The following is a 20,863-nucleotide window of genomic DNA, read 5'->3' as shown; positions in this document are numbered from 1 at the left end:
TTGTGCATGAAGATGTTGGCATATTGAGGTGTGAATTTGGTCCCCATGGCTGTTCCGTGTGTCTGGATGAAGAACTGTTGTTGAACCAGGATGAAGCAGATGAGTTGTAGAATTGCATCTCGAGATTGGCAGTTGTCGGTGTTGAGAACTGAGGCAGTTGCAGCAATGCCGTCGTCGTGGGGGATGCTGGTGTAGAGTGCCGAGACGGCCATTGTGACGAGGAGTGTTCCTGGTTCAACTGCTCCATGGGTGCTGAGTTTCTGTAAGAAGTCCGTAGTGTCGCGACAGAAGCTGGGGATTCCTTGTACAATGGATTTCAGGATGCCCTCAACATAGCCAGAGAGGTTCTCAAATGGGGTCCCATTGCCTGATATGATGAGATGGCCGGATATGTTGGCCTTGTATATCTTGTAGATAGTACACGTTGCTGCTATTGCCAATGCTGGAGGGAATGAATATAAGTGTTTGGGGTGCCAATCAAGGGGGCTGCTTTGTCCTTGATGGTTTTGAGATTCTTCAGTGCTGTTTCAGCTGCACTCATCCAGGATAGGGAGAGTATTCCATCACACTCCTGACTTCTGTCTTGTAGATGTTGGATAGGCTTTGGGGATTCAGGAGGTAAGTTACTCGCCACAGAATTCTTAGCCTCTGACCTGTTCTTGTAGCCAAAGTGTTTAATGGCTAGTCCAGTTCAGTTTCAGATCAATGGTAACCCTTAGGATGGTGATAGTGAGGGATTGATCAATGGTGATGCGACTGGATGTCAAGGGGCGATGGTTAGATTCACTCTTAGAGACAGTCATTGTTTAGAACTTGTGGGGCAGGAATATTGTCCAGGTCTTGCTGCTTGTGGACATGGACTGCTTCAGTATCTGAGGAGTCACTGATGGTACTGAACATTGTGCAGTCATCAGCAAACATCCTCACTTCAGGCCTTATGATGGAAGAAAGGTCATTGATGAAGCAGCTGAAGATGGTTGGACCTAGAACACAACCCTGAGGAAATACTGCAGTGATGACCTGGAGTTGAGAAGACTGAAGTCCAACGACTGCAACTATTTTCCTTTGTGTTAGTTGTGACTCAAACCAGTGGAGAGTTTTACCCCTGATTTCCATTGACTCCAGTTTTGCCTCGGGCTCCTTGAAGTATACTCGGTCAAATGCAGTTTTGATGTAAGGTATTCTTCGCGCCAGTGCAATCATTTGCTCTCACAGCAATCTAAAGATGTGCGGATTAAGTTGATTGGCCATGCTAAATTACCCCTTAGTGTCAAGGGGATTAACAGGGTAAATATACCCTGGGTGGCACGGTGGCACAGTGGTTAGCACTGCTGCCTCACAGCTCCAGGGACCCGGGTTCGATTCCCGGATTGCGGAGTTTACATGTTCTCCCCATGTCTGTGTGGGTTTCCTCCAAGTGCTCCAACTTCCTCCCACAGACTTAAAGACATGCTGGTTAGGTGCATTGGCCATGCTAAATTCTCCCTCAGTGTACCCGAACAGGCGCCGGAGTGTGGCGACTCGTGGATTTTCACACAGTAACTTCATTGCAGTGTTAATGTAAGCCTACTTATGACTAATAAATAAACTTTTATGTGGGATTACGGGGATAGGGCCTGGGTTGGATTGTTGTCAATGCAGGCTCGATGGGCCGAATGGTCTCTATCTGCAATGTCAGGATTCTATGATTCTAAGAGCAGCCACTCTCACCTCACCTCTGAAGCTCAGTTCTCTTGTCGATGTTTGAACCAAGGATGCAATGAGGTCAGGAGCTGAGCAACCCTGGCAGAACTCAAACTGGGCATCATTGAGCAAGTTATTGCTATTCGTGAAAATGGAGATTTTGTGAAGAAAAACAACTGGCACAGTATAAATTGTCGGGCACAGAAACAGCTGCACACATACTCAAAAACAAAGAAAGAGCAAGGAGGGCCTGGTGGCTGGCACTGTTTAGTGTTCTTGTTGTGATCGCAAAAGATTGCACTGGCACAAAGAATGCCTGCCACAAAAGCAGAATGCCATTCCAGAAAGAGGAGGGAAGATATTAAATTTGTATACCACAGAAAAAAGCTCATAGCACAGAAATTGATGGAGAAACAGTTTAAATCATCTAGCATTCATAAAACTGAAGTACAAAAAGACAATGAAGTACCATTCTTTGATATAATTTGATTTATTATTGTCACATGTATTAACATACAGTGAAAAGTATTGTTTCTTGCGTGCTATACAGACAAAACATACCGTTCATAGAGAAGGAAACAAGAGAGTGCAGAATGTAGTATTACAGTCATTAGTCATAGAAATCATAGAAACCCTACAGTGTAGAAAGAGGCCAGTCGGCCCATCGAGTCTACACCGACCACAATCCCACCCAGGCCCTACCCCCATATCCACCCGCTAATCCCTCTAATCTACCTATCTCAAGACACTAAGGGGCAATTTTAGCGCGGCCAATCAACCTAACCCGCACATCTTTGGACTGTGGAAGGAAACCGGAGCACCCGGAGGAAACCCACGCAGACATGAGGAGAATGTGCAAACTCCACACAGACAGTGACCCAAGCCGGGAATCGAACCCAGGTCCCTGGAGCTGTGAAGCAGCAGTGCTAACCACTGTGCTACCGTGCCGCCTACTTGGCTAGGGTGCCGTCTACTTGCCCCTACATAGCTAGGGTGTAGAGAAAGATCAACTTAATGCGAGGTAAGTCCATTCAAAAATCTGACAGCAGCAGGGAAGAAGCTGATCTTGAACAAAGAACAAAGAACAGTACAGCACAGGAAACAGGCCCTTCGGCCCTCCAAGCCTGTGCCGCTCCTTGGTCCAACTAGACCAATCGTTTGTATCCCTCCATTCCCAGGCTGCTCATGTGACTATCCAGGTAAGTCTTAAACGATGTCAGCGTGCCTGCCTCCACCACCCTACTTGGCAGCGCATTCCAGGCCCCCACCACCCTCTGTGTAAAAAACGTCCCTCTGATGTCTGAGTTATACTTCGCCCCTCTCAGCTTGAGCCCGTGACCCCTCGTGATCGTCACCTCCGACCTGGGAAAAAGCTTCCCACTGTTCACCCTATCTATACCCTTCATAATCTTGTACACCTCTATTAGATCTCCCCTCATTCTCTGTCTTTCCAAGGAGAACAACCCCAGTCTACCCAATCTCTCCTCATAGCTAAGACCCTCCATACCAGGCAACATCCTGGTAAACCTTCTCTGCACTCTCTCCAATGCCTCCACATCCTTCTGGTAGTGCGGCGACCAGAACTGGACGCAGTACTCCAAATGTGGCCTTACCAGCGTTCTATACAGCTGCATCATCAGACTCCAGCTTTTATACTCTAGTCGGTTGAGTCGGTTCATGACCTCAGACTTTTGTATCTTTTTCCCGACAGAAGAAGGTGGAAGAGAGAATGTCCGGTATGCGTGGCCCAGGCCACAGAGTTTGGAGATGAGTTTCGTGGGAATAATAGTGTTGAAGGTTGAGCTTTATTTGATAAATAGGAGTCTGACATAGGTGTACTTGTTATCTAGATGTTCCAGGGTTGAGTGCAGGGCCAGGGAGATGGCGTCTGCTGTGGACCTGTTGCGGTGGTAGGCAAACTGTAGTGGATCCAGGTAGTCTGGGAGGCTGGAATTGATTTGTGCCATGACTAACCTTTCGAAGCACTTCATAATGATGGATGTCAGAGACACCGGCCGATAGTCATTAAGGCACGCTGCTTGGTTTTTCTTAGATACCGGGATGGTGGTCATCTTCTTGAAGGAGATAGGGACCTCAGATTGTTGTAAAGAGAGGTTGAAGATGTCTGTGAATACCCCCGCCAGCTGATCTGCGCAGGATCTGAGTGCTCATCCAGGTACCCCATCCGGGCCAATTGCTTTCCGTGGGTTTACCTTCGAGAAGGCTGCTCTGACATCTGCAATGGTGACCCCAGATACAGGTTCTTCCAGGGTGGAGGGCGTGCTCTCGCTGACTTTTTGCTCAAACCGGGCGTAGAATGCCCGGTTTGGAGCCGGTGATTTTTCATGCCTTCATCTTGTAGTCTGTTATGTCTTGTAGACATGAGATTCTGTAATGTCTTGAGAGACATGACAGGATGTAATGGGAAAGTACAGGCATTATGGTCAATGGACATAAAACAAACTTTAAACTAGTCTCTGGAGCAGGTGTTTCAGTTTTTTTCAGACACAGAACAATGGCAACGACCATTTGACTCTACAATCCAGGACGCATTCAACTGAAGGATAAACTTCAATACAAAGGAAAAAAATCACAGAAACATCGTACATGAACCAAAACCAAAAAGCTTGCACGGATCTCCAACTCATCTATAAATAGACAAATTTCAAAGCCATGTAAAACACAGAAGAATTCTGGACAAAATTTCCAAACTTATTTTGAGGTCAGGGGAAGCTGAAAACAACCTATATATCACATTGATACCAGATGTAAAACCAGCTCATTCACCCCAAGGAAAGCTTCACCCCCACTTTTACAGAAGGCGGAACAAGATGAATCACTGTTGCACCAAGGAGTTATCTCACCTGTAACTAAACCTACAAGTTGGTGTTTAGGTATGGTTCCAGTACCAAAACCAAATAGCTCAATACAAATCTGTGTTGACCTTACAGTTAAACAACAGTGGAAAGGCCCATTCAGCCAGTGGTATCTGTGGCTGTGAGTCTGGTAACACGAGCAAAAAGGACCATTTTTACAACTGTTGAACAAGGAACCAAAATTACTAACTACATTCATCACACCATTTAAAAGATGTTGGGGGCGATTCTCCCATTCCGACCTCTATTTTTTTGGCGGGTTCGGTTGGAAGGTGCACGCATGCACAGATTCACAGGATTCGCGCATGGGTTTCTGACTCTTGCACATCTCCCACCTCTGGAAATCAGGCGCAGTCGGGGACCATGTAGGAAACCGGGGGGGGGGGCGACGACCAGGTAATACTTTAAATTTATTTGTAATATTATTTACATGTGATAATTGGGCCCGGGATTGAAGTCTCCAGACCTGATAGCATCTTCCACCCTGCCAGTGCAATTTCACTCCGGCGGGGTTAAGAGTAGCTCCCAACTTTCAGAGAATTAGTGGGACGACCCCGCTGGAGTGAATCGGGGTCCCCCAGGGGATCGGGTGGCAGGGGGAATGGTGCCTCCTGGCACAGGCACCCTGGTAGTGCCAGCCTGTGCCCCCTGAACTGCCCAAGGGGGAAAGTGCCCATGCCAAGGGGGCGGGAGCCTATTGGGGGTGGGGCCTAGGAGCAATCGGTGAGGGTGGGAGGGTCCCGCTGCCACTCTGCCATTTGGATCCATTTGGGACTGGAGGGAGACCAGCGATTGGGGCAGGCTGGGGTGGGGGGGGGGGGGGGGGGGGGGGGTGGCGAGGGGGTGTGATGGTGGTCTGCCTCCCATGGGAGAGGTCTGCCGGGGGGCGTGTGGTGGTGGGGGGGATCGTCACTGCTGGGGGAGGGGGCTGGAGATCGGGGCGCTTCTGGACAGGGGATGGGAGTAATTCACGCCAGCTTTTTTATCATACTTACCAGAGCAAATCTCCGACACTTTGAGCATTGCAGAGTGCCTCAATATGATTCACACTGAAAAGTAGGGGCCAGAGTGTATTACCGCCCAAGAGGCCAGCAGCATAACGCCATGCGGGCCATTGTGCCTTAACCGATCTGTCAGAGCAGAGATTGGAGCATGCGGAGTGGCCCGCCTCCCCATTGCAAGTCTACCAATCGTTGGTCTTTCCGAACGCTAGCCAGCCCCGGAACCCCCTGATTGCTGGCCTTCTGACCCTCCCATCCCCTGATTACTGGCCGTCCCGACCTCCCCAGGTCAGCCTTTATGTTCCCCTTCTGGCCAGACCCAATCTCCACGCCCTCCCCCGGACAGCCCCGACCCCTCCCGCACCCCAATGCCTCGCCCCAATACCCACCCCACCCCAATGGCCAACCCTGATAGCCCTCACTCCCTCCCTCCCCCACCACTTGCAAAGTGGCAGCAGGACCCCCCAAGTAGGCCCTGTCCCCCTCTGGCCCCACCCCTTGGCACTATCCGCTGCCAAGTGGAAAGTGCCAAGGTGCCCAGTGCCAGTTTGCCCCTTGGGCAGTGCCAGGGTGCCAGGCTGGCACTGCCTAAGGGACAACCCTCCCTCACCACCCCTGACCTCCTTAGGAGACTTCAATAGCCTCTTCCCTCAGTGGGGTCAAGTGCCTGTTCCCTGTTAGTGGGGAACAGTGGTAAACACTGCTGGAGGGAACCACTAGTACTGTTAGTGGGTCTGGAGAATACCATCCTGGGCCCACAAATCATATTGAAACACTGATAAAGAGCGCCAGGGAGATGCGTGGCAGCCCGGGCGGCCAGGGTGAAACCTGCGAAACGGCCGCTGCTGATGTCTTCTGGCCTGCTGCGCTATTTCAGTAGCGCAAGGGGCTGGGAGAATCCAAGCCTACATTTCTGGACATATTGTTCATGTTTCAGGCATCATGGCTGATCCCCAAAAGAGCAAGGCAATCAAATATGCTTGATTATCTCAAAATGTTACAAAGATTCAACATTTTATGGGAATAGTCAAACAAATAGAGCAGCTTTCTCGAAGGTCAATCCACGGAAAGTGACTGGCCTGGATGGGGTACCTGGATGAACACTCAGATCCTGCATGGACCAGCTGGCGGGGATATTCACAGACATCTTTAAACTGTCTTAACACCAATCTGAGGTCCTTATCTGCTTCAAGAAGATGACCATCATCCCGTTATCAAAGAAAAGCCAAGCAGCGTGCCTTAATGACTATCATCCTGTAGCTCTGACTTCCATCATTACGAAGTGCTTCGAAAGGCCAATGATGGCATAAATCAATTCCAGCCTTCCGGACTGCCTGGATCCACTACAGTTTGCCTACAGCCACAACAGGCCCACAGCAGATGCCATCTCCCTGGCCCGGCACTCAACCCTGGAACGCCTAGATAACAAAGACACCTATGTCAGACTCCTATTTATTGACTACAGCTTGTAGGAATACACCATTATTCCTACAAAACTCATCTCCAAACTCCGTGGTCTGGGGCTCGGCTCCTCCCTCTGCAACGGTATCCTGAACTCCCTAACCCACAGACTGCAATCAGTAAAGTTAGGCAACAACTCCTCCATGAACATCCTCAACACTGGTACGCCACAAAGCTGTGTTCTCAGCCCCCTACTACACTCCTTATACACCTATGACTGTGTGGCCAAATTCCTCTCCAACTCGATTTTCAAGTTTGCTGATGATACTACCATAGTGGGTCGGATCTCAAATAATGACAAGTACGGGAATAAGATAAGGAATCTGGTGAACTGGTGCAACAACAATAATTTCTCCCTCAATGTCAACAAAACGAAGGAGATATTCATCAACTTCAGGAAGCTTAGTGGAGACATGCTCCTGTCTATATCAATCAGGACGAAGTAGAAATTGTCAAGAGCTTCAGGTTTTTAAGTGAACAGATTACCAACAACCTGTCCTGGTCCCTCAATGTGAACACTATACTTAAGAAAGCCCATCGACGCCTCTACTTTCTCAGAAGACTAAGGAAATTTGGCATGTCCGCTATGACTCTCACCAACTTTTACGCCAGAGAAAGCATTATTTCTGGTTGTATCACAGCTTGGTATGGCTCCTACTCCGCCCAAGACCGCAAGAAACTACAAAGGCTTGTGAATGAAGCCCAGTCCATCACGAAAACTAGCCTCCCATTCATTGACTTTGCCTACACTTCCAATTGCCTCGGAAAAGCAGCGAGCATAATCAAGGAACCCACACACCCCAGACATTCTCTCTTCCACCTTCTTCCATCGGGAAAAAGATACAAAAGTCTGAGGTCATCTACCAACTGACTCAAGAACAGCTTCTTCCCTGCTGCCATCAGACTTATGAATGGACTTACCTCGCACTAAATTGATCTTTCTCTACACTTTAGCTTTGACTACATTCTGCACTCTCTCCTTTCCTTCTCTATGAACAGTACGCCTTGTCTGTATAGTGCACAAGAAGCAACACTTTTCACTGTATACTAATATATGTGACAATAATAAATCAAATCAAATCAAATCAAAATAGGAAAGTGTTACCTAGTCTGACACATGTAAGTGAATAACTGTAACAATTGCTTAGGTCATTTCACCAGACATATTGGGCTCGGGAATTCCCACCTGAGGTCAACGGAGATTTCTGTTGTCGGAGCCTTGCCCATCCTGATTACATGGTGGGTGAAATGGTCGAGTTCCAGCATTGACTCATTGTGATCCAGAACTGCCTACAGTCATTGCTGCAAGTGTATCACCAACTGAATTAGGAGCAGTATTCTTTCAAATTCAGAGATGGTAAATGTACGCCAGTATACTTTGCAATCTCAAAAGAGGCATTAGCAGCAAAATGGCCCTCTGCCAATTTGCTGACTAAGTCTGAGGCCTAATGTTTACCATTGAGACAGACCACAAACTTTATTAAATGCTAAAGAATTAGCAACGGTGCCACCATGAGTCCAGAGATTTCAATTGAGGTTCATGAAATTTGATGACACAACCAAATATGTCCAACGAAAACAACAAACAACAGCAGATGCATTGTCAAGCTTTCCTGTTGAAAATCCCAAACAAGAGGATATAAATTTTATGTGGAATCGTATACCTCCCAGACCACAAAATTTCTACCAGCAACAACACAGAGGCTAGATGAAATTCAAAAGAAAGAATTAGCTGTTGAAGAAGGTGCTAAAATTCTGGAAAACGACATGAATGTCCAGAATATGTTCCAAATAATCTCATCCTGAAGCAATATGTCAAGCAATGAAGATATTGTTGGTCATGGATGGCTTACTCCTTTATGATCAAATATTGATCATGCTTGGGGTCCTCAGACTCAAGATCTTTCATCGAATATACCTGCAAAGTGTCAGGCTGGAGCCAAGCAGGTGGCCAGGAAGCTCAAAATCATTAGGGGAAATATTTTTCAAATTGTATCACCTGTGGTGCCGCTGATGGTATCTTTACTTCCATCCAATTAATGAGAACATCTCAGAATAGATCTTTTCGACCTGAAGGGGAAGACATTCCTCATCGTTGTTGATGACTACTCCAGATGGACTGAAGTTTAAACGTCTTCATGGTCCCATCTCGGAAGCTGTCAGTAAATTACACGGAACTAAGTTTTGCTCCATGTAGCATTCTAGATCTATAGAATATCTATTTAGATATCTATAAATATCTTTGTTTGCAAAATGATTTTTTCAAGCAGTTCCCACAAACCTATGGATTTGTCCACACGACTAGTTTACCCAGTTACCCACAAGCTAATAGATAAACTATGTGGGAACAAGGAAATGGCAAAAGAGTTGAACAGACATTTTGCATCAAAAACAAAAAATGCTGGAAAAACTCAGGTCTGACAGCATCTGTAGAAAGAGAATAGAGTCAACGTTTTGAGTCAGGATGACTCTTCGTCAGAGCACTTCAGCATTTGAGTTCCATATTACTCCAGAATGGTTATTCTGTCAAAACATCTAATGGGAAGAGGACTACAGACTCAACTTCCTTTTCTTCCACACATGCTGATGCTATGTCCAAGCAGCAGATGCAGACAGAGTAAAGGAGAAAGAGGATAGGTAATGTGCAAAGAAACTATAATCAATTCTATAGCGGACATGATTTACCAGAACACCAGCCAGGTGAATCAGTCTGGATTTATGAAGGCCAGGTTTTTGAAAATACACTATTCCAAGATTCCGTGATCTTATCTTTTAGAGACTGAAATTGAAACAGTAAGAAGAAATAGAAGCACATTTGATTTTTTTAAATCCATTTACGGGATGTGAACATCTTCCCCTTGAGGTCGAAAAGGTCTGAGACTTTTTCACTAACTGGATGGAAATAAATGATACCACAGTCAGTGGTACCACCAGTAATGCAGTTTGAAATCATTTCCTCGAATCATTTAGAGATCCCTAGCCGTCTGCTTGGTTCTTGCTTTCCAGCATGGCATTGTGTAGCATGAATGTTACTTGTCAGCCCAAGCTTGGATATTGTCCATGTCTTGCTGCATTTGGACATAGACTGCTTCAGTGTGAGGAGTCACAAACGTGCTGAACATTAAGTAATCATCAGCAAACATCCTCACTTCTGACCTCATGATGGAAGGAAGATTATTAGACCATAAGACATAGGAGCAAAATTAGGCCACTTGGCCCATCGAGTCTGCTCCACCAGTCAATTATGGCTGATATTTTTCTCATCCCATTCTCCTGCCTTTTCCCAATAACCCCTTTGATTCCCTTATCAATCAAGAACCTATCTGTCTTAAAGACACTCAATGACTCAATAACAGTCTCCTATGCGGCACCTTGTCAAAGGCCTTCTGGAAATCTAAATAAATCACTTCCACTGGCTCTCCTTTATCTAACTTCCTTGTTACCTCCTCAAAGAACTCTAACAGATTTGTCAGACATGACCTCCTCTTGACGAAGCCGTGCTGACTCAGTCCTACTTTATCGTGCACTTCCAGGTACTCCGCGATCTCATCTTTAATAATGGACTCTAAAATCTTGCCAATGACCAAAGTCAGGCTAACTGGCCTATAATTTCCCGTCTGCTGCCTCCCTCCCTTCTTAAACAGCGGTGTTACATTCGCTACTTTCCAATCCTCTAGTACCTTCCCTGCCTCCAGTGATTCCTGAAAGATCACCACCAATGCCTCCATAATTTCCTCAGCTATCTCTTTGAGAACCCTGGGGTGTAGACCATCTGGGCCAAGTGATTTATCCACCTTCAGACCTTTCAGTTTCCCCAGAACCTTCTCCTTAGTGATGGCCACTACACTCACCTGTGTCCACTGAGTTTCCTGGAGCTGTGGCATCCCACTGTGTCTTCCACTGTGAAGACTGAAGCAAAGTAACTATTCAGTTCCTCTGCCATTGCATTGATGAATCAGCTGAAGATGGTTGGGCCGAGGACACAACATAGAAACATAGAAGATAGGAGCAGGAGGAGGCCATTTGGCCTTTCGAGTCTGCTCCGCCATTCATTACGATCTTGGCTGATCATCCAATTCAATAGTCTAATCCTGCTTTTTCCCCATAACCTTTGATCCCATTCGCCCCAAGTGATATATCCAGCCACCCCTCGAATACATTCAATGTTTTGGCATCGACTACTTCCTGTGGTAATGAATTCCACAGGCTCACCACTCTTTGGGTAAAGACATGTCTCCTCACCTCCGTCCTAAATGGTCTACCCTGAATCCTCAGACTGCAACCCCTGGTTCTGGACTCCCCCATCATCGGGAATATCCTCCCTGCATCTACCCTGTCTAGTCCTGTTAGAATTTTATATGTCTCTATGAGATCCCTTCTCATTCATCTGAACTCCAGCGAAAACAATTCTAACCTAGTCAATCTCTCCTCATACATCAGCCCCGCCGTCCCCGGAATCACCCTGGTAAACCTTCGCTGCGCTCCCTCAAGAGCAGGAACATCCTTCCTCAGAAAAGGAGACCAAAACTGCACACAATACTCTAGGTGTGGCCTCACCAAGGCCTGTACAATTGCAGCAACACATCCCTCTTCTGTACTCAAAAGCTCTCGCAAGCCATTTGCCTTCTTTACTGCCTGCTGCACCTGCATGCTTACCTTCAGTGACTGGTAAACGACGACACCCAGGTCCCGCTGTACACTCCCCTCCCCCAAATTACAGCCATTCAGGTAGTAATCTACCTTCTTGTTTTTGCTTCCAAAGTGAATAACCTCACACTTATCCAAATTATACTGCATCTGTCATTGATTAGCCCACTCACCCAACCTGTCCAGATCATGCTGAAGGATCTTTGCATCCTCGTCACAGTTCACCCTCCCCCCCACCCAACTTGGTATCATCTGCAAACTTTGAGATGTTACATTTTGTTCCTTCATCCAAATCATTAATATATATTGTGAATAGCTGGGGTTCCAACACCGATCCCTGTGGCATCCTACTAGTTACGGCCTGCCAATTTGAAAAGCACCCATTAATTCCTATTCTTCGTTTCCTCTCTGCCAACCAGTTTTCTATCCATCTCAATACACTTCCCCCAATCCCACGCACTTTAATCTTGCACAATAATCTCTTGTGCGGGACTTTGTCAAACACTTTCTGGAAGTCCAAATATACCACATCTACTGGTTCCCCCTGGTCAACTCTACTAGTTACATCTTCAAAGAATTCCAGCAGATTTGTCAAGCATGATTTCTCCTTCATAAATCCATGCTGACTCTGTCTGATCCTGCCGCTGCTTTCTAAATGCTCCACTATAAAGTCCTTGATAATTGATTTGAGAATTTTCCCCACTACCGATGTTAAGCTTACTGGTCTATAATTGTGATGTGGACTTGCCGGCGTTGGACTGGGGTAGGCACAGTAAGTAGTCTCACAACACCAGGTTAAAGTCTAACAGGTTTGTTTGGTAACATGAGCTTTCGGAGTGTTGCCCCTTCATCAGGTGAGTCTCACCTGATAAAAGGGCAACGGTCCGAAAGCTCGTGCTACCAAATTAACCTGTTGGACTTTAACCTGGTGTTGTGAGACTATTTACTGGTCTATAATTCCCTGTTTTCGCTCTACCTCCCTTTTTGAATATTGGAGTGACATTCGCTACCCTCCAATCTGCAGGGGCTGTTCCAGAGTCTATAGAATCCTGGAAGATGACCACCAATGCATCCACTATTTCGAGAGCCACATCCTTAAGTACTCTGGGATATAGATTATCAGGCCCTGGGGGTTTATCTGCCTTCAATGCCATCAACATTCCCGGTACCATTTCTCTACTAATATTGATCTCCCTCAGTTCTTACCTCGCCAACATTTCTGGGGAACAACTCTGAGAAACTCATACATTGATGTCCTGGAACTGAGATGATTGACTTCCAACCACCACAACCATGTTCCTTTGTGCCAGGTCTGACTCCAACCAGCAGAGGGTTTTCCCCATGATTCCCATTGACTCCAGTTTTGTTAGGAGACCATCAATGGAATGGACTAGACACTTAGAAGATCAGGAAGACAACCTGAACAGAGCTGGTGGTCTCTGATGGTTCCCATACTTGACAGAGAACATGGAGAACTTGAGTCCTTTACATCTTCTGAGAGAGCTGAGAACAACATTGCAGAGATTGGTGAAACCACCACAAAGCTTATCTCTGTAAACCAGGGATGATCTGGTATGAGCCGGCATCTCCACATCATAACCAGGGACGATGGCAGAGACTTCAGGAGAGATGTAGGAATAATGTAAAGAATGTATTTAATATAATCAGAGACTTGGGAGGTGATGTAGTGTAAGGGGACAGGGTTAATGTTAAATAAGTAAATATACAAGATCACATGGCAACAGAGTATGCTCAGAGATAGTTCTTTGTAGAGTCTTGTGCTAAGCCTTGTAAAGTTAGTATAATATTCAATAAAAGGTAAAGTTTATCAACAGTTTTGCCTCGAGCAGTCTCTATCCTGACCAAGGACAACCTCATCCATGACCCACAACAAGAGAGTCAGAAAGGTTTACAGCATGGAAACAGGCCCTTCGGCCCAACTTGTCCATGTCGCCCTTTTTTTTAAACCCCTAAGCTAGTCCCATTTTGCCCATATCCCTCTATACCCATCTTACCATATAACTGTCTAAACGCTTTTTAAAAATTGTACCTGCCTCTACTACTACCTCTGGCAGCTTGTTCAGACACTCACCAGCCTCTGTGTTAAAAAATTGCCCCTCTGGACACTTTTGTATCTCTCCCCTCTCACCTTAAACCTATGCCCTCTAGTTTTAGACTCCCCTACCTTTGGGAAAAGATATTGACTATCTAGCTGATCTATGCCCCTCATTATTTTATAGACCTCTATAAGGTCACCCCTCAGCCTCCTACGCTCCAGAGAAAAAGTCCCAATCTATCCAGTCTCTCCTCGTAATTCAAATCATCAAGTCCCGGTAGCATCCTAGTAAATCTCTTCTGCACTCTTTCTAGTTTAATAATATCCTTTCTATAATAGGGTGACCAGAACTGTACACAGTATTCTCTGTGTGGCCTTATCAATGTCTTGTACAACTTCAACTAGGCGTCCCAACTCCTGTATTCAATGTTCTGACCAATGAAACCAAGCATGCTGAATGCCTTCTTCACCACTCTGTCCAACTGTGACTCCATTTTCAAGGAGCTATGAGCCTGTACCCTTAGGTCTCTTTGTTCTGTAACTCTCCCCAACGCCCTACCAGTAACTGAGTAAGTCCTGCCCCGTTTCAATCTACCAAAATGCATCACCTCGCATTTATCTAAATTAACTCCATCTGCCATTCGTCAGCCCACTGGCCCAATTGATCAAGATCCCGTTGCAATGGAGATAACTTTCTTCACTGTGCACTATGCCACCAATCTTGGTGTCATCTGCAAACTTACTAACCATTCCTCCAATATTCTCATCTAAATCATTAACATAAATGACAAATACCAGTGGACCCAGTACCGATCCCTGAAGCACTTCACAGGTCACAGGTCTCCAGTTTGAAAAACAACCCTCTACAACCATCCTCTGGCTTCTGTCATCAAGCCAATTTTGTATCCATTTAGCTACCTCACCCTGGATTCCATGAGATTTAACCTGGTGCAACAACCTGCCATGCAGTACCTTGTCAAAGGCCTTGCTAAAGTCCATGTAGACAACATCAACTGCACTGCCCTCATCTACCTTCTTGGTTACCCCTTCAAAAAACTCAATCAAATTTGTGAGGCACGATTTTCCACTCACAAAGCCATGCTGACTGTCCCTAATCAGTCCTTGTGTTTCTAAATGCCTGTAGATCCTGTCTCTCAAAATACCTTCCAACAACTTACCCACCACAGATCTGACCTGTTGTTCCCAGGCTTTTTCCCTGCAGCCCTTTTTAAAAAAGGCACAACAATTGCCACACTCCAATCTTCAGGCATCTCACCTGTGACTATCGATGATTCAAATATCTCTGCTAGGGACCCACAATTTCCTCCCTAGCCTCCCACAGTGTCCTGGGATACACTTCATCAGGTCCCGGGGATTTATCTACCTTGATGCACTTTATGATTTCCAGCATCTCCTTCTCTGTAATATGTACACTCCTCAAGACATCACGATTTATTTCCCCAAGTTCCCGAACATCCATGCTATTCTCAATAGTGAATACTGATGAGAAATATTCATTTAGGATCTCAATTATAACATATTCAAGGTTTCCTTGTAGGTTTGTCCACAGGGAAACAAATGTTAAAACCTCACCATATCATTGCCTCTTCTAGGCCACGACCTTTCTCCCACCAGGTTCTTCTGGCTGGTTGGGGAATGGGCATTATTGCTGCCATTGACAGTTAAAATCACATCTGAATGATGTACGTCGAAAATCTCCAGCCTCACCCACAGCTGGGATTCTCCGTTGCTGCTGCAGTGAATGGAGTTTTGGCCAAGTGCCAAATTCTCCAATCTCACTGGCAGCAGGGCGGGAAGGGATAAGATCGTAGAATTCCGACTGTAATTGCGTCCTGACACACTAATAAATCCAGCAGTTGAAATGAGTTTGTGTTTGAATACATTGGGAAAGCAGTGAGAAGGAATTGTAAACATCAACTTCATGAGGTGATCAGACTAAAATCAGCCCTTTTCTCATGTTATCAACTCAAGGAATACCAGGGTTAATTATTGCCCAAGAATTATGCTGGAATGGTTACAATAATGCAGTGTTAATTTTTCAGTCCTTGATCCCTACAAGAGTAGTTCATTGCTCTAAATTTGGGATCAGTAAGTTTATTATATATACCACAGCACAGCTTAATCACCTGATCCAGTTTTGAGTGTGTCAAACTACCAGTTTTAAAGAATGAAAACAGAACAAAGAACAGTACAGCACAGGAAACAGGCCCTTCGGTCCTCCAAGCCTGTGCCGCTCCTTGGTCCAACTCGACCAATCGTTTGTATCCCTCCATTCCCAGGCTGCTCATGTGACTATCCAGGTAAGTCTTAAACGATGTCAGCGTGCCTGCCTCCACCACCCTACTTGGCAGCGCATTCCAGGCCCCCACCACCCTCTGTGTAAAAAACGTCCCTCTGATATCTGAGTTATACTTCGCCCCTCTCAGCTTGAGCCCGTGACCCCTCGTGATCGTCACCTCCGACCTGGGAAAAAGCTTCCTACTGTTCACCCTATCTATACCCTTCATAATCTTATACACCTCTATTAGATCTCCCCTCATTCTCCGTCTTTCCAAGGAGAACAACCCCAGTCTACCCAATCTCTCCTCATAGCTAAGACCCTCCATACCAGGCAACATCCTGGTAAACCTTCTCTGCACTCTCTCCAATGCCTCCACGTCCTTCTGGTAGTGCGGCGACCAGAACTGGACGCAGTACTCCAAATGTGGCCTAACCAGCGTTCTATACAGCTGCATCATCAGACTCCAGCTTTTATACTCTATACCCCGTCCTATAAAGGCAAGCATACCATATGCCTTCTTCACCACCTTCTCCACCTGTGTTGCCACCTTCAAGGATTTGTGGACTTGCACACCTAGGTCCCTCTGTGTTTCTATACTCCTGATGACTCTGCCATTTATTGTATAACTCCTCCCTACATTATTTCTTCCAAAATACATCACTTCGCATTTATCCGGATTAAACTCCATCTGCCACCTCTCCGCCCAATTTTCCAGCCTATTTATATCCTGCTGTATTGCCCGACAATGCTCTTCGCTATCCGCAAGTCCAGCCATCTTCGTGTCATCCGCAAACTTGCTGATTACACCAGTTACACCTTCTTCCAAATCATTTATATGGGGCGGCACGGTAGCACAGTGGTTAGCACTGCTGCTTCACAGCTCCAGGGTCCCGGGTTCGATTCCCGGCTCGGGTCACTGTCTGTGTGGAGTTTGCACATTCTCCTCGTGTCTGCGTGGGTTTCCTCCAGGTGCTCCGGTTTCCTCCCACAGTCCAAAAGATGTGCGGGTTAGGTTGATTGGCCAGGTTAAAAATTGCCCCTTAGACTCCTGAGATGCGTAGGTTAGAGGGATTAGCGGGTAAAATATGTGGGGGTAGGGCCTGGGTGGGATTGTGGTCGGTGCAGACTCGATGGGCCGAATGGCCTCCTTCTGCACTGTAGGGATTCTATGATTTATATATATTACAAATAGCAGAGGTCCCAGTACAGAGCCCTGCGGAACACCACTGGTCACAGACCTCCAGCCGGAAAAAGACCCTTCGACCCCTACCCTCTGTCTCCTATGGCCAAGCCAGTTCTCCACCCATCTAGCCACTTCTCCTTGTATCCCATGAGCCTTAACCTTCTTAACCAACCTGCCATGTGGGACTTTGTCAAATGCCTTACTGAAATCCATATAGACGACATCCCCGGCCCTTCCTTCACCAACCGTTTTTGTCACTTCCTCAAAAAACTCCACCAAATTTGTAAGGCACGACCTCCCTCTTACAAAACCATGCTGTCTGTCACTAATGAGATTGTTCCGTTCTAAATGCACATACATCCTGTCTCTAAGAATCCTCTCCAACAACTTCCCTACCACGGACGTCAAGCTCACTGGCCTATAATTTCCTGGGTTATCCCTGCTACCCTTCTTAAACAACGGGACCACATTCGCTATCCTCCAATCCTCAGGGACCTCACCCGTGTCCAAAGAAGCGACAAAGATTTCCGTCAGAGGCCCAGCAATTTCACCTCTCGTCTCCCTGAGCAGTCGAGGATAGATGCCATCAGGCCCTGGGGCTTTGTCAGTTTTAATGTTCCCTAAAAAACCTAACACTTCCTCTCTTGTAATGGAGATTTTCTCTAACGGGTCAACACCTCCCTCCGAGACACTCCCGGTTAACACGCCCCTCTCCTTCGTGAATACCGATGCAAAATATTCATTTAGGATCTCCCCTATTCCCTTGGGTTCTGAGCATAATTCCCCTCCTTTGTCCCTGAGAGGTCCGATTTTCTCCCTGACAACTCTTTTGTTCCTAACGTATGAATAGAATGCCTTTGGATTCTCCTTAATCCTGCCTGCCAAGAACATCTCGTGACCTCTTTTTGCCCTTCTATCTCCCCGTTTGAGTTCTTTCCTACTCTCTCTGTATTCCTCCAGTGCTCCATCTGTTTTCAGTTGCCTGGACTTAACGTACGCCTCCCTTTTCATTTTAATCAGATCCTCAATTTCCCTGGTTATCCACGGCTCTCGAATCCTACCTTTCCTATCTTTCCTTTTTACAGGCACATGCCTATCCTGCAGCCTTATCAATAGTTCCTTAAAAGACTCCCACATGCCAGACGCGAACTTACCCTCGAACATCCTCTCCCAATCAACATCCACCAATTCCTGCCTAATCCGGCTATAGTCAGCCTTCCCCCAATTTAGCACTCTGCCCGTAGGACAGCACTCATCCTTGTCCATTACTATCCTAAAGTTAACAGAGTTGTGGTCACTATTTGCCACATGTTCCCCTACCGAAACTTTGACGACCTGACCGGGCACATATCCCAGAACTAGGTCCAGTATAGCCCCCTCTCTAGTCGGGCTATCTACATACTGTTCCAAAGAACCTTCCAGTACGCATTTTACAAATTCCTCCCCGTCCGGACCCCCAGCTCTCAGCACTTTCCAGTCTATGCCAGGGAAATTAAAGTCCCCCACTACAACAACCCTATTTTTTCTGCACCTATCCAGAATCTCCTGACATATCCTTTCCTCCACTTCCCGTGGGCTGTTGGGTGGTCTGTAGTACACCCCCAGCATAGTGACTGCACCCTTCCTGTTTCTGAGTTCCACCCACAGCGACTCAGTACATGACCCCTCTTAGTTGTCTACCCTCTGCACCGCGGTAATATGCTCCTTAACTAATATCGCTACTCCCCCACCTTTTTTAGGAAATCTATTTTATGAAAGGAAATCTATTACATTTAAGAAAGGATTCTCTCCATGTTGAGCAAACCCAAATTGTAAATACCATCTACAGTCTCATTTTATATATCTCTGAGATCCTTTCCCTAGTTTTTCTTTGCTCAAGGCAAAGTCATGGGGTCATAGAGGTTTACAGCATGGAAACAGGCCCTTCGGCCCAAATTGTCCATGCCACCCTTTTTTTTAAAAACCCCTAAGCTCATCCTAATTGCCCGCATTTGGCCCGTATCCCTCTATACCCATCGTACCCATGTAACTAAATGCTTTTTAAAAGATAAAATTGTACCCGCCTCTACTACTACCTCTGGCAGCTTGTTCCAGGCACTCACCACCCTTTGTGTGAAAACATTGCCCCTCTGGGCACTTTTGTTTCTCTCCCCTCTCACCTTAAATCTATGCCCTCTAGTTTTAGACTCCCCTACCTTTGGGAAAAGATATTGACTATCTAGCTGATCTGTGCCACTCATTATTTTATAGACCTCTATAAGGTCACCCCTCAGCCTCCTACGCTCGAGAAAAAAGTCCCAAAGGTGACAACCTGAACTCATTCTGGATTTACACCATATTTCCTCGCACCCTAGTGTTAACCATTAATATTCCTCATCTGCTTACCTGTTCCAGAAGGACAAAGTTTTCCAGCAATTTATCCAGATTTGCTGCTTGAGTCACTTTCTTCATTTTCTTGTTTTAGATGTTCGGCTTTTACAAAATCCTGAAATTATTTCTTAGTTTATTCCTCAATAAATCTTTAATTTCATTTCCTAAATTACACTGAACTAATTTCTTAAATTTGTAAAGAAAATAATAACAACTGAATATATATTTGCTGGGTGGTATTTTTCTAACCATCTCCCATTTAGTATAATTTGTCGCTGCTACTCCCTTCTCCTCCTCCTCAGATGTAATCTATTCATTTCTAACTGCACCCAAGAAATGAAACATTAACAGCCTTTGTAACCCAGGATGGCTTTCTATCTTGAATCCCTAGGAATGTTTTTTTAATCTCTAACTCCCTCTGATACCCATCAGGACATTTTCTCCCTCCCTCTCTGCATCCCAGGGATATTTGGCTCATTCTCACTGTCCTGAGTGGATAGCATTGTCTACTCTTTTATTCTTTCATGGGATGTGGCCATAACCAGGGCCAGCATTTGATGAACACCCCTCATTGCTCCTGAACTGTGTGGCATGTTCAGCCATTCAAAGGGAAGTTAAGAGTCAATCAAATTATTGTGGATCTTAAATCACATGTAGCCAGAAAGGGTAAGGATGTCAGGTTTCCTCCCTAAAAGGGCATTAGTGAACAAGATTGGTGTCATGGTATTCATCACTACTACAGATTTATCAACTGAATTTGAAGTCCACCAGCTACCAAGGTGTGATCTGGACCCATGACCTCAAAACATCAGCCTGCGCCTCTGGGGAGGTGTTAGCAACATCACTAGACTAGCAATCCAAAGGCCCAAGCTAATATCCTGGGGACATTTGTTCAAATCGTACCTCAGCAGATGATGGAATTTAAATTGAGAAACAATGTGTAGAGATATGGGAAAAAGATAAGGGGGTGCTATTCAGTCATGATGCTCGTTTGGAGAGCCGGTGTAGACACAATGGGCAAAATTCTGTGTTGTAACAATTCTGTGGTTACTAATCCAATCATATGACTATTATGCCACCATCTTTCATCCCTCCCCCACAAAGTACATCCCAGGTTATTCCCCTCAATATTCCAGGTATTTATCTCTCTATCCCGGGTATTTCTATCTCCATTGCAGGTTTTTCCCTCTATAATGCATTTCTCACTCTATCCTGGATATTGTTTCTTTATCCCAGGTTTTTCTTTCTATTATAGGTCCACTTGCTCTCAAGATTTCCTCACTT

At 45.9% G+C, this 20,863-nt stretch overlaps 1 protein-coding gene across 1 annotated transcript in view; it reads right to left on the bottom strand.

Annotated features, from left to right (window-relative positions):
- LOC144495231 (uncharacterized) overlaps positions 1-19,660 on the bottom strand; it is a 137,996-nt gene extending 118,336 nt beyond the window's left edge. Inside the window, exon 1 of the mRNA XM_078215298.1 lies at positions 19,595-19,660. Within this exon, the coding sequence (XP_078071424.1) occupies positions 19,595-19,660 (66 nt within the window). The remainder of the gene's footprint in view (positions 1-19,594) is intronic.
- Between the last annotated feature and the right edge of the window lie 1,203 nt (positions 19,661-20,863).

This window comes from Mustelus asterias, chromosome 6 (assembly GCF_964213995.1).
Source record: "Mustelus asterias chromosome 6, sMusAst1.hap1.1, whole genome shotgun sequence".
In the NCBI taxonomy this organism is placed as follows: domain Eukaryota; kingdom Metazoa; phylum Chordata; class Chondrichthyes; order Carcharhiniformes; family Triakidae; genus Mustelus; species Mustelus asterias.
This window is presented reverse-complemented; position numbering and strand designations above follow the sequence as displayed.